The sequence below is a fragment of the Varanus komodoensis genome, unplaced genomic scaffold (assembly GCF_004798865.1).
Source record: "Varanus komodoensis strain SLA01 unplaced genomic scaffold, ASM479886v1 scaffold84, whole genome shotgun sequence".
Lineage (NCBI taxonomy): Eukaryota > Metazoa > Chordata > Lepidosauria > Squamata > Varanidae > Varanus > Varanus komodoensis.
In genome coordinates, this window is record NW_025336531.1 from 2,067,561 (window position 1) to 2,089,836 (window position 22,276).

The window sequence follows — 22,276 nt, forward strand, 5'->3', positions numbered from 1 at the left end:
GCAAATGGAGATCAAGTTTGTGCATTTACATTAACTGTTTCTTTACTGCAAGTGGTCAAATTTCTTCTTCCATTTACTTCTCAGTTCCCTCCCCACAGCAAAAAATTGCAAATATTCCCATCAGATGGGGTTCTGTTTGTTTGCCACTAGCAGTTCTTACTTCTGGCTCTCCTTAGAGCCTCATGTACTCTGTCCCATGCAGTCACTTTAGGTTTTTTGTTTGTTTTTTTTTAATTGCCAGGTAATTGCAGCAGTGAGTGCTCTTGAAAGGAGCTGGGAAAAAAGAGGGAGGAGGGAGTTAGTAGTTTCCTTTTATGAACTAGCTGGAGAGTGGGGGAAGTGTGGGAAAGGTGGAGGACACGAGAACTGTCCGTCCAGTGCTTCAAGGCAGAGATCACACTGCCAAGGGGGAGATATTGTGTGTGCTCCCCTTTTGATACACTGATTGCTTTGTTTTTTTCACACCTACTTTTGGTGTGTCTGATAAGAATAAATATACAGTAGGCCCAATTGCAGAGTTTTGAGGCTCTCAAAAATAAAGAAGCAGCTGGGGAGCAAAAAGGTTACTGATAAGAGTGGGAGGGAATTGGGGCAAGAAACAGGATGAGTGCTATTGGCACTGACTGGAGGATGGGAAGGAAGGGGGGAAGGAAGGGGGGAAGGACTTGGGGCAGGCTGCATCGTCTCTGGGGTGTCCTGGGAATTGTTCTGCAAGCAACCTACATTGTGTAGCTTGTTTACAGGGGTGGTTTAGCACTTTGTGCCAAACCTCACATTATTTTAGATAAAGGGAAAAAGCAGAAAGATGAGGGAAGTTTTGTGGTGATGGGGGAATTAGGCAGAGATTTTATTTATTTATTCATGAATGTATATGCTGTCCCCTACTAATGGAGATGCAGGGGACCTGTGGAGAAAGGGACTAAGAAGGCTGTGAATTTCTTCTTGGTGGTCACTAAGTATGTGCCATAGAACGGAAAGCATGTTCGGAGCTAAGTGGAGCATTTCTGTTTTTAAAATGTGTTTTAAATTTAAACGTGTTTTAAAAGCATTTAGCCTGTGTTTCTATTTGAGGTGAGTGTGTTAGGTCTACTGTGTGTGTGTGTGTGTGTGTGTGTGTGTGTGTGTGTGCGCGCGTGCATAGACTGGTCTCAAGCTGCACTGCTGAACTTGGTCTTCTCCCTGGGGCTCTGTTAACAATGCAGCCCTCAGCCTGGATATCTAGGGAATGTGTATTGGAATGCAATGACCCAGAGGCTGGGGAAAGCTAGAAATAAAGCTCTTCCAGTGGCCTGGTGTGGCCCTGGTTTTGGGGGCACTGTTGTCAGGATAGGAAAGCTTACTGACGGGGGTGTTCTGCACAGGCATGCTGAGTGTGCGATTTCTTCAGCGTTCAGTGCCTACATTGTTCAATAAGCGGATTAGAAAACACTGCATAAAGTGGCTTTTCAGGGGGCTGCTTTTATACCTGCTCCTTGCCTTGTTTTGCAAACCATGATTTCACAGTAGGGCCTATTCAGGCTGTTCAAATAGATTGGCCTTTTCAAGATCCTAAAGGTCACAGTTTCAGATTCACTTATTTCTCGGAGCACTGCTGTTTTTCTTGGGGTGGGGGGCATATTCTGCAGGGAAGGGAATGAATTAATGTCTGAAATCTAAACTCCGGAGCCCCGTTTGGGAGGAGCAACAGCTCTCTGTGTTCGGATGCTTTAACATGCTGAAAAGCACTGTCTGGGTCGTTCTTCCTGAGCTTTTGCAGTTGAACAGCTGTGCTGCCACTTTTCCTGTCCACAACTGTAATCTTAACCTGGGGAAGGTCTTTGTCTGGTATCCTGAATTAAATTTCTATTATAAGGGCATTACAGCCACGATGCTTGATGCGTATCTATAGGGAATACTCTACAGCAAGCAAGAAGCTTTTCGGAAATTTGAAAGTGTTCTTTTAAAGGACTAGTGTGTCTTCAGATTTCAGTATATTTACATTAGAAAAACATGGATGTGTTCTGGCTGTAGAATGTGTGCCTGTAGACAACGATTTTTTTTAAATTTCAGGTTTTTGAAAGGGAAATATAACCAGTCCCTACCTTTGAACAGTCAATGCTGCTACTAAACTCTGTGCTTTTCAGGACCCAAAACCTTTCCCTATCCTAGATGCACCCTGAGAACAACACAAACTGTCTGACAGCGCCACCATTTTTAGCCACAACTATGCCAGCAGAATAGCAAAGGAGGCATTTTCAGAAAGAGTTTTCATGAGGGAGAGAGTGTGAATGTGTCTTAATTTGCCACTTTGATTACTGTCTGCTGCAAGAAAAGTAGCTAAGAAATCTCTAAGTAAACAAGTATGGGGCAGTGATGAGGTGCATCCCTCAACTTCTCTTTCCAAAGTGCTTGTGCAAAAACTCAAAGGGGAAGCACTTTTTGGAACAGGAGGTCACACAGGTCAGTGGTGAAACACAAGCTTTGCATGCAAGAAATCTCCGCTTCTCCCTCCAGCATCTGCGGTGATGAAAGATATTGTAGGAAAAGCCTCTGCTTGTGACTGAAGGGCTGCTGCTGGTCAAAGTAGGCAATATTGAGTTAGGTGACTCCATGGCTCTAATTCCAGATCAGGCCAGATTCCTGCATTCCTACACTCTTTTCCATAGCAAGTATGTGAGTGATTGACACTGGGTAGCATTTCTGAATAAGGCACATTGCAGTGTTTGTCTTTGCAGTCTGGAAAGCCATTTGAGAGGCTTCAACTTCACTTTCAGAAATGAAGAGCTGTGGCTGAGACGGGTTACCCAAGGCACAGACAGAATGTGCGCTCTGGTTTTCCAGGTTGTTCACAGAGCAGGGACCTTCTATCTATCTTATTCTTTGCAAATTCACATGGAACATTGCCTGGTTTTAATCCCCTCTTCTCTGCATTGTTATACTATGAGGAAAATGGCTGCCTGATATCCAGATCTACCTGGATTTTGTGTGCATGGCTATTAATTTGAGGGAACTTTTGCTAAGCATTGTTGCCTTCATATTTGGGGTTGGCAGTAGGCAGTTGAGAGATGGGAGATAAACAGTTTGTTTGTGGGAATGGGGTTGCCAACCCCACAAACTGATATACTAAACTGGACGTTTCACTTTACAGCTCTAATAAACTGCATCTAAAGACTTAGGTGAAACTTCATGAATTGAAAGAATCATATAATTGTTCCATCTCGTCCTTTCTTTTGCTGAAGAGCATTTTATCCTCACAGCAATCCTGTGGGAATAGGGTTAGGCTGAAATGATGTGCCAAAGGCCACACAGTGGGCTCTGCAGCTGAGCCGAGTTGTTCCTGAATTTCCCACATCAAAACAAACCCTTGGTTTTGAGCCTTTGCGGTTAGTAATTTTCAATTTCATGCCTCTTTTTTTTTTCTTCCTCTCTTTGTCTGTGTGTGCACTGCTCTCATTTTGGTGTAGAGATCCATGCGAAAGCCACATGACTCGTTCAACCAGCTCCAATTCAAGCCTTGACCCTAACTCCCAGTTCCAGGAGAATAATGGGCAAGTGCAGACCTCCCGGTGGGATGAGCAGCAGAAGGTGTTTGCCCTGGAACAGATCTGTGGGGTCTTCAGAGTTGATCTGGGGCAGATGAGGTCTCTTCGCCTTTTTTTCAGGTAAGCAAATCCATTTGGAGATCTTCTGCCGTGGTGGCCTTTGACCTGTCCTATGAGTGAGCAGCTTCACAACAAAACCAGAGTGCACTTCCATCCTTGAATGTACTTTAGGTACAACCTGTGTAGAAGCTTCTAATGGCGTCAGATAATTCTGTTCAGATTGTCCCTGGCCTCGCAGCCTGCATCTTCTAACAGCATGTTGCCTGCAGATCAGTGACCCAAAGTTTACTATGTTTAGTTGTGAAGGAATTTTATTGCACTGGCAAAAAGTGTGGGGGGGGAGCAACTTGGAAATAGTCCAGCTTCTTTGAATTCACACATAACTGGCTCTTCTTACCTTGGCTTGGAATCTGCAACCTACATTAAATTTGACTTCCTGAAAGTGGGACTACACATTACCTCAGCAAATATGGGTGTTTGCCAAGATAATATGTAATTCCAACCTGAGAATTGCTGCTGTTGCTTTATTCTTTTCTCCCCTGCTGTCCCCCTCCCCCCACACTGCTTGTGCCTAGATTCCCGTGGTCTCAAAGAAGACATTCAGCAGTATAGGCAGTGGAGGTGTTATGAATCTGTCACCACATAATGTTCTCTTGTAAGTGGCACAAACCACCCCAACTAATGCGGGGCCTCAATCTTTCTGTTCAGCTGAAGGTCACACCAGGGCTTTCTTGCAGGCCCAGGTAGCTGTGATCTCCTGGAAGACCAGAGTAGGTGGAAGTACTTGTCTGAGCTCATGGGCAACTCAGTGTCTTTATCAGCCTGAAGTGTTCAGATTTGTAGATTCCTTAGGTGAGCTGGATGTTTTAAGACATGAACCAAGCAGGGAGGTAATCACTTATAGGAGATGGATACAGACTCTGAATTAAAAGGCAAATGTAACTTGGGACAAATGTTGCTTTAAACTGTAAGTCCTGAGATACTCAGAGTTAACAAAGAAAAACATAAAAACAGGGATAGAATGGAGAAGAGGAATAAGATTGTCTAAGCTGCCTTGAAAAAGTCAGGCTAGCTCTACACTTACCATTAATTTCAGGTGAGGACTTGGTAACCATAGAAATGAGATCCTTTTCTTTTCTTTTCAAAGGAAAACCAGGGTTCCTGAAAGTCTCATGAGCCACCGGTCACCCACGACTGCCTCTAATTTCTGTGTTATCTGTCCCTGACATAAAAGGTTTTCAGGTTAAGGGGGCAATTCTGTATCCAACAAGCCTTCTCATCCACCTGCTGTCTCTATTGTAGGTCCGTCTGGTGTAGCGATTATTTATGCCATGCCGCTTCTCTGAGAAGCAAACCGATCCTGGCAGCCGGCTCCTCAGCCATTTCGCTCAGATACATGTCCACAGGACCTCAGTGGGCAGCCCAGCTCCACCTGATACTCTTGTTGTTTGTGCAGTGCCTGGGATACCAGGGCTCAGGTTGATTACCATAAACAACCTGATAAGTACTGCCAGATGCAGGCAACGCTCCGCTCGGGGTGCAGAGGAGAGGGTGGTGTGTGCTGCTTCTGGGAGGCCTCACAAGTGCCAATTGGGCCATGAAACCTCATAATCAGAGCCGTGTGTGCTCTGCAGGGGGGAAATGACAGTGAAAATCAACCTTTCCCCCTGGGATGTGGGGCAGGGCGGGGTGGGGGAAGCACAGTATGTGCTCGGAATATATTATGCAAAATAAGGCCAAAGGGTTGGCATAATTCATTCTGACTCTGGTTTGGAGTTTCCAGAGAACTTACCATTTCAGTCCTTGCCGATCCAGTCTGTAAGGAAGGAAGAGGGGGCTTGTGGGAGAGGCCTGGAAGAGATGCGGGGAATTACGGAGATGGGTGAAGGGCACGGGCACCCGATCTCTGGAAATCCCAACTAAACCAGTTTGGATTCAGCACCTTTTGCCTGCATTTGCCCTTCATACGTCATCTCAGCCACATTTTCTGAGTGTATCTTTTGGGGCAGGTGCTGAGCATGATGCAGCTCAGCTGCATCACCTGCCAGAGGAATCTGCAGACAATGCTTGTGCTTTCTCTGTTTGCGGATGCCCCAAGCCCAGCCATTCTGGCTGGTAAATTCTGCACTTGACTCTCTCTGCCTTCTTCTCTCCCCGCCCATTTTCCTTCAGTGATGAGGCATGTACCAGCGGGCAGCTTGTTGTCGCTAGCAGGGAGAGTCAGTATAAGATTTTCCACTTTCACCATGGTGGCCTGGATAAAATTTCTGAAGTGTTTCAGCAATGGAAATACTGCACGGAGACCCATCTCAAAAACCAGGTAAGACATGAAGATCAGAGAAGCACTCCAAAACCAGTCCATGGCTTTGTAGCTGACGAGGAATTGGAGAGAAGGACACTTGAGCCGCACGCCTCGTTTCTGATGCGTCTGGGTAAAGGGCCAGGGCTCGCCCGAACCCTGATGCTCTGGTGTGTCCCGTTCCTCCTGCAGGAGAAGGGGAGTCCGCCCTGCTTTGCTCCCTTGCTTAGCACAGTTGGAATGAGGACTTCCAAAGCATTCATTCATGGCACGGCTTGACATGGGTCTAAGTAAGCACAAGTGAATGGCAGGAAGATGCGGCGTGTGGTTCGTGAGTTTGAGCCAAGCAGGCATTTCAAAGGCTGAAGTGTTTGCTGTGAAATGATGCACTGGGCAGATCACTCCTTTCGGTCAGTCTTTATTGTTTCAGCCGTAGCTCCTTGTGGGAAAACAAACAAACAAATCAAAGGAATATAATTTCAACAAGACAAAGTGTTCGCAAGCACTAGAGAAACTCAAATGGCTGACAAAGTAGAGAACTGGCCCAGGCTTCAGAAGGTGGCAGAGCAAAAGGCATTGCTGCCGATAAGGTTGCCCTGTTGTAAGGAGCCAGCAGAAATACATACTGGCCTTTATAACCTGTTGCCTAGATTTGGGCCTGTTTTCATTTCTTTGCTTCTTAGCACCCTTTACAGATCGGTATGTTTACATATAAAGCAACCTGTTCGTTATTCTATTTACTGGGGAATGGCAGTGCAAAAAGCCAATTCTCGCAGGGTTTATTGGTAGGAATACCGTTCCTTGTTTGTTTGGTGTGGAAAGGAATGAGTGCCATGAATCCCCAGAAGGGGCTGGGCTGCTCACATCCAGCCCACGATGCACTGGCGCCTTGATCGGCCTGCGTTGGCTCTGTGATTACGCTTCCGCTGAAAGAGTTTGTGCTGTGACTCCTGGCAGTCTGTGCAAATGATGTTTTGACAAGGCGCTCTTGCCATATCCTGCTTCAGTCTGCACAAAGGCCTCATAAAGGCCTTAATTATATGTTTAAAGATACTAGAGATGCTTGTTAGAAACAGTGATTTCTAAATTCTCTTCCTTCCCGCCAACCCACTCCGGCTGCCCTCCCCACCCCACTTTCTCTCCTGCTGTCTTCCTCTCATTATATTACTGTGGGGGCTCGAGTCTGTGCGGAGCAACCTTTTGATTTTTAAATTAAATGTCAGCTTGCAGTTTTCACCCTGGAATGGAATAGCAAGTGTCCTCGGAGAGCCTGGCACCGCTGCCCTCTCTTGCCTGACAGCAGCGGTCCTTTTGTATGTGGCCAATCACATGTAATTTATTGCATGCATTCCTGGGCAGGCCCAAGTTAGTGCTGCAAGCTGTGCTAATTCTGATCTTGGATGGGGAGGGGTGGGAAAGGAAGGCAGTGCAATGAAGTTGCCTTATGTCACTCTGATCTCAACAAATGTATTTGTTGGCTTGGGCCAGAAGCCTTCCCAAACTTCCAGGCTTGCTCCTTCTCCCAGGACATCTGAGCACAAGAGCTTCTATTTCATTGTGATGGCCACCTGGTTAAGATGCCCAGAAAGAGGTAAGGCTCCTGCAGCGATTGCCCTGGCCCTCTCCTCTTTTGTCTCCCACCTAGCAATTCACAGATGTGAAGACCTGCATGCAGTTCTCCATCCGCAGACCCAAGCTGCCCTCCTCAGAGACCCACCCAGAGGAGAATGCTTACAAGCGCCTAGATGTCTCTGCATGGCTCCATCACCTGAATGAGGCTGGGCAGGTGGAAGAAGAATACAAGCTGAGGAAGGTGGGGGAGAAACCACAGTGGCTCCTTCCATTCTGCTTGTTCTGAAAGAAGAAAGTTCTGTGCGAAATCTGGAGCGAGCCCGGATCCCTTGCATGTGTCTCTAGCTCTTGCAATGAGATGGAAACCAAGTTGGTTAAGTGCGGAATAATGTAGCCTCCCCCCCTCTGACTGTCTGTCTGTCTGTCTGTCTGTCTGTCTCTCCCTCTCTCCCTCTCCCCCCTCTCTGTGGGATTGCTGCCGTTGCATTGCCTACAGCTGCTCCTTGGCATATGGGGGCTAGTGGACAGTACTAGGGGTGCTTGGGCAGGATGTCAAATCTAAAGAGAGCTGCTGAAACAGTCTGGCTTAAAATAATTAAGTGGTGAGGGTTGTATAACAAGACTTGGTCCAAGTGTGAAGTTTCCAAGATTGGGGATTAAGCTGTGAGGTGAGAATGATGCATTAATTGTGCAGGCCCTCTGGGGGGTTATTGACATTGAAATGAGCTTGATTTGTGTCTCCTCTGAGAAAGGGGGCGCTGCTTTCTCTTTAAGCATGTGCAGATTGTGGCTCCTGAATCGAGGCATCACTTGTCAGGGAGAGCAAAAGAGATTCAGCTTCAGAAACTATGACACTTTTCTCTGCCACAGTTTCTCATTCTTTCCCCCTCCTCCTCAGGCTATTTTCTTTGGTGGGATCGATGTCTCCATCCGTGGCGAGGTTTGGCCTTTCTTGTTGTGCTACTACAGCTATGAATCCACGTCAGAGGAGAGGGAGGCGCTCCGAGTGCAAAAGAGAGAGGAATACTTTGAGATCCAGCAGAAAAGGTACCAGTACCGGATGCAAGGTCGCCTGCCCTATTCTTTCAAGGCATGTCTTCATTAGCCTTCCATAACCTCCTGTCCTTCTCAAGAGTTGGGCTACATCGCCCAGGGGATGCTGGGAGTTGTAGTTTAACACATCTTGAAGACCCCCAGTTGGGGAAGGATGGGTTACATAGTGCCTTTTAAAATAGCTTTTATAAGCAGTAGTGCTAAATGGATACTGAGACTGAAGCATTACTCCCTCCTTCCCACTCCCTGAACAACATTCACCTGAAAAAGCCCCTGCTAGCAGTGACGGTACCTATGGAAGGGAACTAAAGCTGCATATAGACAGCTGAGCACAATCTCCACTTTGTGGCTACTTGGGACAATAGCCCTGATCCAGCATCTGTAACTCGGGAACTGTACAGAGGAGGGGGAAAGTCTGTTCTGTGCCAGTTCTCCTAAATTCCTCTCTGCAACTGCTCCTGTAAATCCTGTGTTAAGTCAATGGAGTTGTTCAGTGCAGCAAAATGACACACGCACATACTCCATGCGATCTTATTCAAGGGCTACACAAGCAAATACGTTGATGTATATCTGCCCTTTCACATTAAGAAAATGGCTTTAAAGTCTGTTTCAAAAGTTCTGTAGTTATTTAGGGGAAGAAAGGGCACTGCTTGATGCATCCCATCTCTAATAGGCATACCCATAACAGTTTACAGAATCATAGAATAGTAGAATCAGAAGGGGCCAAGAAGGCCATCAGTCCCACCCTCTGACACTGCAGGTCACCAAGTCACACCACCCCACTCATCGTCGCACCACGCGTTGCTGCAGAAGTGCTCTTCTTACTCCAGTGATCTCGTTTAGGTGTTTCCAGAGTAGCAGTTGAAGCATTTCAAGATCCAGCCAAGCTGGTGGAACATACTAGAATGATCGTGTGCACTGTCAAGGTGGACAGTTCTCCATGTCTCCAAAAAGTGATTCTCTTTGGACAACCAGCTCAGCTGTGTCTGTTAGAGCCTTTGTTGGCATACTTTTAACTTGCTTTTTCCTATCCTCACATTTTTTCTGCAAGACTCATTTGAGGTAGTTGCAGGCCATGGCTGCGGAAAGATAGCTGGCTAAGCCCTCTCTGCTGAGCAAGAGTCTCTTTGAGGGGAAACGGATCAAAGAGGAAGGCAGCTACTTGGTCTGCAGCAGAACACGAGCTCTCTTTCCTTTTGGCCCAAGCCCAGAGGGATCCCCTAGGTCCCTCCCCACCAGCATCGGCAGCTTCTGGTTTGCGGCGCTACTCACACTGTTTTGTGTGCTCAGGCTCTCCCTGGCTCCAGAGGAGCAGAAGGCCTTCTGGCGGAATGTGCAGTTCACGGTCGACAAAGACGTAGTGAGAACCGACCGCAGTAACCAGTTCTTCCGAGGAGAGAACAACCCCAATGTGGAAACGATGAGGTGATTATTTTCTCCCACTGGGGTCAAAGAGTGGGTGGAGATTGAAATGGCCAGATGTATTCATGCTCTGAAGCCAGGCTCTGAGGCACCATGCTTCTATGAAAACCAGAAAAGGTGTATGGGCTTTTGGCCTGAAGGAAATTAATTTAATCATCGTAGAAGAAGAGTTATTACTTTTGTTAGTAAGAACAACAATATTCTGTGGCACTTACTAGTGTGCTGCATGTGTTATCTAGTTGAAATCATTACCCAAGCCCCTATAAGTCAGTGTCATCATTCCCCCATATTGCGGATGGAGGAAGTAAGGTTGAAAGAGCCATTGTCTCAAGCCACCTCTAAGTTCATGGCAGAGATGATATTTGACCTGTGGACTTCCTAATTCGTGGCTTGATCTCTTTGCTCTTGGCACCCTTTTCTGATTTTTGCAGAAGGCTGTCTGGAACATGCCAACTTCCTGCTGAAGGAAAAGCTGCTGCTCCATATTTTGGGAGGCTCCACTCCTTGTGCTCATTCGGACCTACCTACCTGCATGTACTTGTAGAACAGAGCTTGGGAGGCATCGTATTCTGGCTGCATGTTGTTCTTTCTAAGAGGGCCTTACAGGAAAATGGGGCTTCTGCCACTGCTGCAGCCCACCATGAAGCTGCGATGTTGTTGTGTCAGTTTGGCCACCTCACATTGTTTAAGGATTTATTAGTGCAATGCTGCTGTCCGTAAGGGGCATATGGAAAGATGCAATAGACTGAAAGCCTATTCCAGGGATGTGTAGCTAGTTTGTTTCTTCTATGCAGTTGGTAAAAATTTCATAAGGAAAAACTATAGGATGCTTTCATTTCACCCATGCCCCCAAAGACCAATGTTCGGTACGTAGCATTTCAGACGGGCCAACAAAAACGAAGTTAACAAGAGCTGGTTTTCAGGGAGATGGTGGATGGTGGTTGGAATGTGGGATTTTATTCTGCAAAGAGGCATGATCAAGCCACAGCACTTCAAACCTTATGGGTCTGACTGGCTTATTTCCAAGCCAGTTTCACTGAGCTCTTTAGGACCTACTTCTGGGTAAGTGTGTAAAGGACTAGCTGAGATGTTTTATGCCCCTTTGGCCCAGAATTGCTTGCACAGAGATTTTCGGTCCTTGGGAAAGAGCAGGGCTGCTTGAGGACTTGGCCAACAGCCTCACCATTTCGTCTTTTGACTCTGTGCTTCGCAGGCGCATCTTGCTGAACTACGCAGTGTACAACCCTTCCATCGGCTACTCCCAGGGGATGTCTGACCTCGTTGCCCCCATCCTTGCTGAGGTCCTGGATGAATCAGATACGTTCTGGTGCTTTGTGGGTTTGATGCAGAATACCATCTTCATTAGCTCTCCTCGGGATGAGGATATGGAAAAGCAACTGGTGAGGCTTTCAGCTTGGAGCTTCGCTGAGTTTACGCCCTCCTTCTGGCCCTTCACCTCCAAATCAATCAGAAACATGACAGGTGCATCCCTGTTACTGCTGGTGATGCTGTGCAGCTGGTGGGCAAAAGGAGCTTGCGTGAGCAGTGTGGGCAATGTCAGGCAGGCAGTCCTGCAGCAATGGCGGCATCAGCAAGGAGAATGCTCTGGGGGTGCTGAAATTTCCTCTTCTGGAAAATGCTGCAGCACAACTGGTAGATTATTCCTGCGAGCAATTCTGTTTGTGAATAGGCTGCTGGCCCTGAATGGATTCGAGTGGGCAGCCTGGTACCCTCCAGATGTTTTGGACTGTAGCTCATAATCCCTGACGATTGAGCTTGCTGGCTGGGGCTGATGTGAGTTGAAATCCCAAACATCTAGAAGACAACAGGTTGGGGAAAGCTGGAATATAAGGCAATCTTCTCTGCCACTGGACGTTTGGCCACCCCGGCTGGCAATTGGAGCAGTTGTTCTCCAACACAACTAGAGGTCAGATTTGGAGGAGTAGGTTTGGCAGGGTTTGCCCCTCCCCCCTCCAACAAGACACAGGCATGGCTAAGCTAAGCCTCCCTTCCTCCTTGTAGATGTATCTGCGGGAACTGCTGCGGCTGATGCACGGGCGCTTCTACCACCACCTGGCCTCCCTCGGGGAGGACGGCCTTCAGATGCTCTTCTGCCACCGCTGGATCCTCCTCTGCTTCAAGCGGGAGTTTCCAGATGCGGAGGCGCTGCGTATTTGGGAAGCCTGCTGGGCTCACTACCAGGTAAGGCCTTGGGGGCTGAGATGTCCTCTCAGTTGCGGGTGCTTGCGCTGCTTTCTGGGGATGAGTGCTGCCTGGGAATGTTGCCAGTTGTAGGTGCCAGGTGCCAGCCCTCTGCCCTCCCCTGCCTTCCCGGGGATGAGCTGAGCATGTGTCCTCTGCCATCTGGGCAAGCGGCTGGCCTTCTCCCCCACCGCTTGCCCGTGACATTACACAGACACATGCCAATTTCACCCTGGTGGTTCATTACGGAGCCGCTGGGCTGCTGCTCTTTCGGCTGTCACAGCCCATCAGCCTGAGCGGCTTCAGCCTGCCTTCCGTTTGTCACTGCAGCCTGGCTGCCTGCCTTCCCCCAAGGTGTAAAGGTTGCTTTGAAGGACCTCCGTGCTCACAGGGAGGCTAATTCTCCTCTTCTCTGGGTGGTTAGCCTCAGGACTGAGCAGCAGGAAAGAGCGTGCGGTTTCTGTCCGACCGGCTCTTGTCTGTAAGAGGAGCGTGCCACCAAGCTGTGTTTGCTGTGTGCAGCTTGCACACATTTCTTTCTGCTGAATAGTTGCACCCTGGAGGTGGGGATCCCGGCGGGGAGGGGAGGGGAGGGGAGGGGAGGGGAGGGGAAGCAGCTTGGCTAGCATAACTGGGGTGGAGCAGCATGGAGGGGCCACTCCTCCTAGCAGTGGCTTTCCTGCCTTAAGTTAGGGGGTCTGGACCTAAACCACTGGTGGGCAGACTTCAGGCTTGCAGAATCTTATTGGGGGGGGGGGGCGGTTGTTAGAACCCCAAGATTGACCAACCAGAGCCTGATGCAAGAAAAATGCACTTAGAATTAGGAAGGTCCGAGCCCAGGAATTTGTTTTTAGAGTGTCGGAACTAAATGGAGTTCAGTGTCGTTCCACACAGAAATCTGTCCTGGTCATCCTGTGTTTTCGGCATTTCAGCAGGTTGCCTATGTACCCCCACCCCAGTGTCTCGATGTGCCCAGCTGCTTCATGCTTTTCTTCTTTCAGCACGATCACCTGAAAAGGATTCTATGGCTGCATTTAACAAATGCCCCTGCAAAAGGCCCGCGCATGAGAGCTCGGCCTGTATGAGTGGCAGGAGCTTTGCAAGCGCATTCAGCCAAATGCAGATCCCCTTCCAGATCCCTGTGCTCAATGCATGCCTTTCTGGAGCACGGGGAGGTTGGAGGGCAGGACTTGCGTGTGCTCCCACCTCGCCTCCCCAGTTGTGGTCCACCGATGTTGCAGACAGATGCCTGTGTGTAGGCCACTAGTTCCTGCATTCTGTCAAATGTAGGAGTGACCTTTGCCTTGTGTAGCATGCACTGGCTTACCATGCGGCAGCAAGAAGTACAGAGCCTGCGGAAACCAGCATGTGCTCTCCAGCGGAGCACTTTCATTTTTATTTGGAGCTGATGGATAGGGATGAGCCGATCCGCAGAAATTGGCGTTCACTGGATTTCCTGCCCGTTTACAATCTGATGGCCGAAAGTGGGTTGAGTTGAGTGGGGTTGTGCACGTCATCTCTAAGGCAGGCAGTAGTCTGCACATTTAAAAAAAAATTGAGGAAATTTGGCAGATCAGAAATTTGCACACATTAGAAGCTGAAAACTTATTTTAGCATGATTTGTGCAAATCACATCAGACTGTTGTAAGCTTCCAATGTGTGTAAATCATGTGATTTGTGCGTTTTGTTTTGTTGTTTTATTTGTGTGGTGGTGTTTTAAAATGCACAAACCATGGCCCATCTTAGCAATGGAAGTCTGCGAGGCGGCCCAGTTTGCACTACAGTAAGTCAGTGCCCAGCACAGGACTAGCAAACCAGAATCTGGGGGAGCCAAAATGTGAAACTCTGGCAGGTTCTCACTGCCTGTTGGCATCCTCATTCATCCCTACATTCCCATAGCTGAAGTTCTGGGAAGCCCATGACACAGGATGAGAATAATAATTTCTTACCACATGCTGTTCTGTACGGATTGTGGCTGGTCCGATAGCCCAGAGGGGCTGGAAGGCAGTGCATGCTGGCCTTATGCATTGCCCCATTGTTAGTGCTACACATGCCTTCCTTGCCTGTGGGCAGCAGGAAGCTGGAGCACCATAACGATGCAGCCCTTAGTGCAAAGGCGGGAAACCACAGGCCTGGGGGTCAAATCCAGCCCTCTGGAATCTCAGCCCAGTGATCTCCCTTCACTCTACCCGCTTTCTCCCACCCACTAATCATTCAGTGGTTTCTTGGTGTTGGTGCAGTTTTCCTGCGGTTCTGAAGGCTGAAATGCCTCTCCAAGAGACTTGCTCAGTAAGACCTTCTAGCTCCAAAGGCACTCTGCCCTGAACCCTTTGAGCTCAGTCCCACTTGGCACTGGAATGTGGCCCCCGAGATCTCTGAGGCAGAATGCGGTGCTTGAACTGAAAAGGCTTCCTGGGAGCCATACCTGCCTTTTGGGCAGCAGGCCTGAAGCATGTTCCTTGGTCTGCACTCCTGATCAAGCACGTTTAAATCTTTGCCGCTCCCATCAAGGCTGACCACGGCCGGCACCGGGCAGGAGTAAGCAAGGGAGCCTGAACTGCAAGGGAGTTCCCTACATTTATTCGTGACTGAGTGGGGTTTTGAACCTCGATCACTCAATAGCTCCTGTTTCCTAAGTCTAAAAGCCGCCACAGTAGTGTCGGTATGAACTCGTCCTCTTGTTTTGCTTCTTTGTCACTTGCTGCTGCAGACTGACTATTTCCACCTCTTCATCTGCGTGGCGATTGTGGTGATTTACGGAGATGATGTCATTGAACAGCAATTAGCTACTGACCAGATGCTGCTGCACTTTGGGAATCTGGCTATGCACATGAATGGGGAGCTCATACTCAGGAAGGTAAATAAAGACCCAGTATTCAGTGGTTTGAGAAAACTGCCACCTGCTTCGCATGTCTGTCTGCTTACAAGCAGTATGTGTAGGTCCCTACAGAACGTGTGTGTTTTCCTTGGGAGACGGTGATGGAGCTTCCTTGGGATCTGAGATGTGTGTATCTTGAACAAGCTCACTTATTCCCCAGGAAAGGACTTGCAGCTCAGTGGCAGAGACCCTGCCTTGCAGGTAGAATGTCCCAGGTTCAAGCCCCACGACCCCCCAGGTAGGGCCAGGGAAGCACCTGGCTTAAAGCCCCAAAGAGCCACTGCTTCCAGTCAGGGAGCAAGTCGGGTAAGCGAGATGGACCATGTCTGGATGTAGGGCAGCTTAATCCCAGCTCGGGCTGCTCTCCCATTGTCTGTCTTGACCTTTCTGCTGTCTCTCTCCTAGGCCAGAAGTTTGCTCTATCAGTTCCGCCTGCTGCCCCGGATCCCCTGCAGCCTGCATGATCTCTGCAAACTGTGTGGAACAGGCATGTGGGACAGTGGCTACATCCCCGCCGTGGAGTGTACGGGAAATCACCCGGACTCCGACAGCTGCCCTTACGGGGGCATGGTGGATGAACCTTCTCCCAAGCCGGGGAACGAAGGCAGGAAGGGACTGAAATCGCGAGACGTCTTTGCTTTTCGGAAATGATAACTCTGGGCTTTGCGTATGTGAGGGCTGCGAGCGATGTGTGCGCAAAGAACGTGGCCCAGTCACAGTGTCGGAAGGATGGGGCTGCTTCTTTTTACACTGCAAAAGAGTCGAAGGAAGGGGAGGACGACGCAGGTGGTGCCTGACAGAAGAATCTCCTCCATGGTCAGAGCTGGATCTTGACTTAATAAGCATCGTACCAAGAAGGGCGTTGAACTGACATTCATGACTCTTTTGTTGCTTTGCAGTGAAGCACATCTGAAGGGCCTGCGCAAGGCCGAACTGACCCGTCAGGGTGGTGCATGCCAGAGTCCCCTCATCCTCCACCCCAGCCATGCAGGGGCGAGGGGGGCATGGTCCCCGTGAGGTGAGTCCACAACCAGCAACATGACCAGTGGGTGAAGGGGTGGAATAAGCCTTGCCGCCTCACCCCAGACACATCCATGCGCCTGCGTACGCCCGTGTTGCTTCAACCAAAACACACAGCTCACTGGCTTCTGTATAAAGCCACGATGATCACTTGGAATATAGTCTGCCAAAAATATAATAATAAAACTTGCAAACTTTTGGATTCCCAAGGCGGATATTTCAGTGTGTTTTCCTGTGTCTAAAACTGGATCATTCTGTTTTAAAACCCCTTGTATTTATTCTTCTCAAAGACGCAAGCAACTTATTTCCTGTAGGTTAAAAACCAAACTTAAGAAAGTCATTCTAGAAATTCACTGCGAGTAAAATAAATTATGCAAAATTATATATCATGCAATTCTTAAAAACAATTTTACCTGCCCTGCCTCATTTTGACATACAGGGACATCACCAGTAATATTGGTGTTTTGCAACATGTCCCATGAGATGCTTTAGGCAGCTCCTCTAGGGCAGAACAGCTTTAGGCGGCGGACTGGGGATGTGCCTGCTGAAGGCTTAGAAATGGAGCTGCTGTGCCCCACTTCCAAAGCTGTGGTCTGTTCCCTGCTCTGCTGCCCATACAATCCATCTATCCCTCCGTTATGGGGTGGGAAACAGATTTTGGCAGGGGACCAAGTGGCCTGTGCCCCTCCGTGGGCCAGAGGAGCCCCACTGGGCAGAGCCACGCTCACTGATCGCATTGCCCCACCCATTTTCTCCTCCTCCTCCTCCTCTCTTCCTCTCTCAGACCTGCTCCCCACTGTGGTGGCTGGTGTCATCAGCCGCTGCTTGGGCCAGGGCACTGCCTTTGCCCAGCCCACGCTTTTCCCAGCCGAGGGAGAGCGGTGCCCTAGTTGAGGGGAAACCCTTTGTCATCTCTGGATGGAGGTCTCAGAGGACTTCCCTCTCCACGTGCTCCTCAAGTGCCCAGGAGCCTCTAGGCTGAGCAGCAGAGCTTGAGGGGAGAGCAGGAAGGGCCCAAGGAGGGAGCAAGCTGGAGCCTTTGCTAGGCCAGAGGTTTCCCAGCCCTGCCTTCCGGTATCCGTGCGCTTCCTCTCTACCAGCGTCGCCACTGCTGAACTCTTTACTGCTGTTTCCGGGGAAAGATCCGAAAATCAGTGCTGCCACGCTTGCAGCCTTAAGCTGAACTCGCTGAGAATGCAGTGCCCTGTGCTCTCCGCTCTCCCGATAGCCTTTTTGGGTGTGGCAGTTCTCTCCATCATTTGCTGGCCTGCTCAGTACCCAGAAAGGAAGGCCACCATGTCCTGTACATGTGACTTATTTTTAAACCAACTTAATTTTTAATAACGCAGCCATAGGAGAGAAAGCTCCCAGCTCTCCAGCGGGACTGCTTTGAAAAGCAGCACTTCATGTTGAACAAGTTCCCAATGTCTCCTTCAAAAATATCTGTTACCGGGTAGTAGCCTTTTCTAGCATCAAACCTCCAAGCAGGTGGCCAAAACAAGTGGCTTGTTTAATTTCTCTGAGGCTCAGTCACAAGCTGTGTCCACCTTTCCTTTTAAAGAGCAGCACTGTTAGAAATTCAGCTGGGGGCTGATCTGTCATAAAACTTGGGAATGGGGTGGACAGAAATCATGTCTTTTTCTGGATGTGCATGATTTCTATTCATCCAATGTGGGGTATGCTCACTTCCTACCTTCCGAGATTGGGGGCCAATGGATGTTGCCCCTGACTACTGGGACCTTTATTCCCACTGTGCCTTTATTCAGCTGTTCTCCACCTGTTGCTACAGCCACCTAGTGCAAGAGTGAGATGCTAGACAGGTAAGAGGCCTTGTCCAGTGACTCCAGCCGATGCAAGGACCGGACTCCCACCCAGGCCATTATGCTTCTCTTTAAAGAAATGCAGCAGTGGGAGGATTTTACGGCTCACCAAATTCTTGGCAATGCCCCCACATTGATTCAGTCTTCTTGAGCTGCTGGGGCCCGAGCCCAAACTGTACCACTCACAAGAAAGAGGCATTTATGGACTTTGGCTAACCCCAAGCTTTGGAGAAATGAAAAGAAAAATCAAGCAACCCTAAGTGGGCCAAAGATCCCCCAAGCAGCCCCACTGGAATTCAAGGACACAGGGCTTCAGCCAGCCAGCATTCTGTCCGGGGGTTTATTTTTCCGCTTAAGCCAACACACATACCAGGAAGGGGGCTCCGCTCCTGTGTGCAGGGGTGTGCCCTGACTGGGAGAGTCCCCTCTGCCAGCATCTGTGCCCTGCATATGCATGCCTCTGGGGCGAGTCGCACATGGGATGCAGAAGGCTCAGCAGCATGACATGGCCCTGCCTTGCATGTTGACCAAACTGGTAAGCTGAACAACCAAGAAGGGCTGATGGGAGGTTAAAGCCCCAGAGAGAACTCCCAGGGCGGTGAGGGTGGGAGGCAGCAGAATCAGTGTTGGACTGAGGGCCCAGCAGATCCGCTTCCGTGTCCCTGCTCTGGTGTGAAGCTCCATGGGTGACTCTGGACAGTCGCTCGCTCTCAGTCTGACCGACCTCACAGGTTTGCTGCTGTGAAGATAAAATGGAGTGGAGGAGGACTGTGTAAGCTGCCTTGGTTTCCTCATATAGGAGAAAAGCTGAAATAAGAAATATACATTAATATGTGTGTGCAGATATTCTATAGAAATGTGGTAGAGATATCTCATTCTGCATAGGTCACTGCTTGATTTCCACTGAATTGCTATATTTTTAAGTGTCCCCAAGGATGAAGGAGAGCTGCATGGACATCAGTGGAGAGAAATAGTTTAATATAGCTGGGATTGTGGGGAAGGTGTGCACACCACCACCTCTAAACGAAACCCTAAAAGGGAAAAAAGAGTTTCTGGTCTGACTCCATTATTTTGCATGAAACTTCTTAGAAGATAGCACTGCTAATGAAATGCCAGAGCAACCACAACACAATTCATTGTCCTCAAATTGCTTATTGGAGGAGTCTGTTGCAGGAAGAGGATGACTTATGACAGTCCCACAATATAATTCACACTGAATACTGCAACCTCGCCTCGGAGTTGTTTACAATAACCCTTCCGGGTTGTCTGGAGATACTAAGACCCCTATGACAGGTCTGAGGCTGAGAGCATCGCTTACATCAACAACCTTCCAGGATATCCATTGCCTTTAACCCTTTGTTACAGGTTGGGCTGAAAAGCAGTGCGTTGAGCCAAACCTGAACCAGAAGCACAAATGAACCTTTTCTTTTTCTCCCAGCCAGAAGAGAAGCTGAACCAGAACAGAACTGAGAACGCAAACCCGGGTTACTGGTTCACAGTATGGGTTCAACCAAGGAACAGAACACCTGATGTGATACATCACTCCACTGGGATGAGCGTATAAAAGAGAACCAGAGTCTCGGCAGCTTTATATCTGTTGGGTTTGTACAGGCGCCTCCATTTTGTGTGTTCTGCCTCCTTCAAGGGCTACGTGGAGGCAGCATGAGGCCAAACTGAACTGGAGGCCTGTTTCCCTCTGCACAGAGGTTTGTTCAACAGCGCAAATGACACAAGAGATCCATCTGTTTAAGGCGGCTCATTTTCTCCCCTCATTTGATTAAAGCGGTCCAAAGCATATATAATCATGAAATTAACTAATCACAGTGGCAGATCTGTGCTTGTCTCACTAAGTCATATCCATCCTCTTTAAAAGCAATTTGGTTGCTGCTTCACCTATTATGCATGCATCTAGGTGTGTGATTAACACCGAACAGTATGAATGAAATACAGTAAGCATTTCAAGTGTTTATTATTTTTCACACTTGCTTCATGTTACTTGCTGGTGATGTTTGCAGCAGTTTAGACCTGCTGTTTTACTCTGCTGCACCCGGTCAAGGATCACAACAGGTACCATCTATTTTAATTTGCTCACGTGCAGCAGAATTAAAGCAGTTGCTTATGTGTGCGCCAAACCCTTACTGATTATATTGGTCTGAACTATACCACAGCAACATAAATTGCAACTGAACTCTAACTGAAATAAAAACTTGAATTGCCTGACCCCCTGCTCCAATCCTGAAGCATAGGTCATCGTAACACCCCACAAAAAGCTAAGAGGGCTGTTCTGAGACCGTGCAGCGCACAGCAGCCCTGCAATGTAGTCCACTGGAAATATTCAAGGGTAAAGGTGAAGCTACTTAAATTGCCCCCTCTGAATTCTTTCCCACTTGCAAATCAGGCATGGAAATGCATGCAAAAGCCTCATGCTCCACTGGGGCAGATTGCAGTGCAATGCATCTGTGTAACATGCAGACTGGTTGTACTTAAAAAAATTCAAAAGATGAAATCAAAAACACTTTGCTCATGAAGTAGGATCCCGGCTAGAGCAGGGATTTCCTGTCTTCAGTTCTGGTTTTTGCTTTTAATCCCCTCAGGCACAGGCAAACTTGCGCGCGTGCACACACACACACACACACACACACACAAATGTGGGGTACAGTGCAATGTTTTGCTTATGCAACTCTTGGATTGCTGTTTAAACCGCTCATGTCTTCTCATGCCCATGGCAGGTGGTAACTGCACCACATCCTCCTCAGGAAGCCCTTCCTGTATATGAAGTCCTGTTCCTGTTACCTGTCTCAGGCCATCTTTCCTGAAAGCAAGCCCAACTCAAGTCAGATTGCTCATGGTTTGGTCCCTCTTTAATTGCACCTGCACAGATCACCAGCCCCTGGTGGGCACTTCCAGATTCTGTGCCAAGAGGAGAAAGCCCCAGCAGGAAACCACCCGTTTTTTTCCAGTTCAGCTACGCTTTATTAGAGGTGGGATAGGCTATGGGAGATACATTTCTACAGGAATGGTGCTCTGTTCCCTTGCATTTAATAGGAAGTAGTTAGGCTTGGCACCTTCCAGAGGTCACAGGAATAGAGCACCACCTGCTGTCTGTAATCTCAACTGCTGGGCTGCCGTTGCAGTCCGAGCTCCTCAACAGCCACCTGAGCACTGGTGCTGGGGAGCATGGGAGCTGAGGCAGCGTGGGGCCCTTGGAGCATTCCTGAAGTCTGTAGCTGCCGGCATGAGCGGCTGAATAGCGAAGGCTCGCAGCTCGGCGTACCAAAGGAGAGAAGCTCGTGTTTACTGCACAGCGCGCACTCTAATGAATCTAGAAACTATTTGAGAATGCCACTAGAACTGAAGTGCAAAAATATTTCCTCAGGAATTGTCCTCGGCAAAAGCCCCTGGAAAAAACAACGGGAATGGGGGCGGGGGGAGCAGCGGTTGGTTCTTCTCATTCTAGCATTAATCGGTCACATGGGAATGGCAGCCATTTGGCTTTGTGTGTTTAAATGTTGTGCAATAGAATAACGGGGAGTCATAGGGAGAGCTTTGTTTTCTCTTCTAGAGTGACCTCTATTCAAGTGCATGCATCTCGCAACCCTTTCTGGCACATAAGCTTTTCTGTGACATGTTGCTGAATAGACATGCCCATCCCAGGCTTCTGTGAAGGGCTGGGCTGGTGACTGCGTCCGACCGCCTCATTGTCGCAGAGGCAAACGGGAGCACACACGGGAGCTGCGAGCCCAAACTGTGTCGCAGACCAGGTATTAACAGGCACAGTGTGTGAGAGAATACATACATATAGGCCGACATGTTCCTAGAATCTATTGGGAGGCAGCAATGGGGAGCCTCTGCCCCACTGGCCAGAGATGCCCCGTGCGAGATCCGCATCTGCTGCAATCAGAAACTGGTGAAAAGGGATTTCCCCTGCTGCTCCCCCCACCCCCACCAGCTTTGAAAGGATGATAAAGCGGGCTTCTAAATACCTAATTACAGCGAAGGAGCATTTTCAGAGTCAGTCCGGGGGGGGGGGGGGCAAACTGCCTCTGCCCCAAGCCTGCAGCACACGCCACACTGTCCCTCTTTCAGAGGGCTTTGAAACAATAAAAGTGTTTCTTAGAACTACAGAAGTTTGCTTGTTGACATTGCGGAGTTTGCCCCTGTGCACATATGCAGATTATAGCTTATGCCTGCAATCTCTTTTCTATCTTTCTCTGCCCTGGCCTTGACGCTGGGGGAATCCATGGGAGTAGCTCCCCCTACCTCAATCCCTGAACACTTTGGGAAGGTCCCTGAGAAGGAAGGAAGGAAGGAAAGAAGGAAGGAAGGTACTTCTGTTGTGTCAAGTAGGTGACTTGGGGGAGTCTGGGGGAGGCAGTTTTGCCCCCATGGGCACCCCTCTGGCTTCACTCTTGCTGTCATTGTGCCACTG

The 22,276-nt window shown here is 48.9% G+C and overlaps 1 protein-coding gene across 8 annotated transcripts in view; it reads left to right on the forward strand.

Moving 5' to 3' along the window:
• The window catches only part of TBC1D16 (TBC1 domain family member 16), a 66,483-nt gene extending 45,843 nt beyond the window's left edge, over positions 1-20,640 (forward strand). For 6 of the 8 annotated variants that reach the window (XM_044456428.1, XM_044456430.1, XM_044456431.1 and 3 more), the window contains 9 exons: positions 3,444-3,641; positions 5,754-5,901; positions 7,526-7,693; positions 8,351-8,499; positions 9,796-9,930; positions 11,141-11,327; positions 11,950-12,129; positions 14,840-14,986; positions 15,413-16,236. In XM_044456428.1, the coding sequence (XP_044312363.1) occupies positions 3,444-3,641; positions 5,754-5,901; positions 7,526-7,693; positions 8,351-8,499; positions 9,796-9,930; positions 11,141-11,327; positions 11,950-12,129; positions 14,840-14,986; positions 15,413-15,658 (1,558 nt within the window). In that variant the 3' untranslated portion in view covers positions 15,659-16,236. Of the gene's footprint in view, positions 1-3,443; positions 3,642-5,753; positions 5,902-7,525; positions 7,694-8,350; positions 8,500-9,795; positions 9,931-11,140; positions 11,328-11,949; positions 12,130-14,839; positions 14,987-15,412; positions 16,237-19,285 lie in introns of those variants that run through there. The other 2 variants (XR_006417228.1, XR_006417229.1) reach the window with 2 other exon arrangements.
• Positions 20,641-22,276: the final 1,636 nt, after the last annotated feature.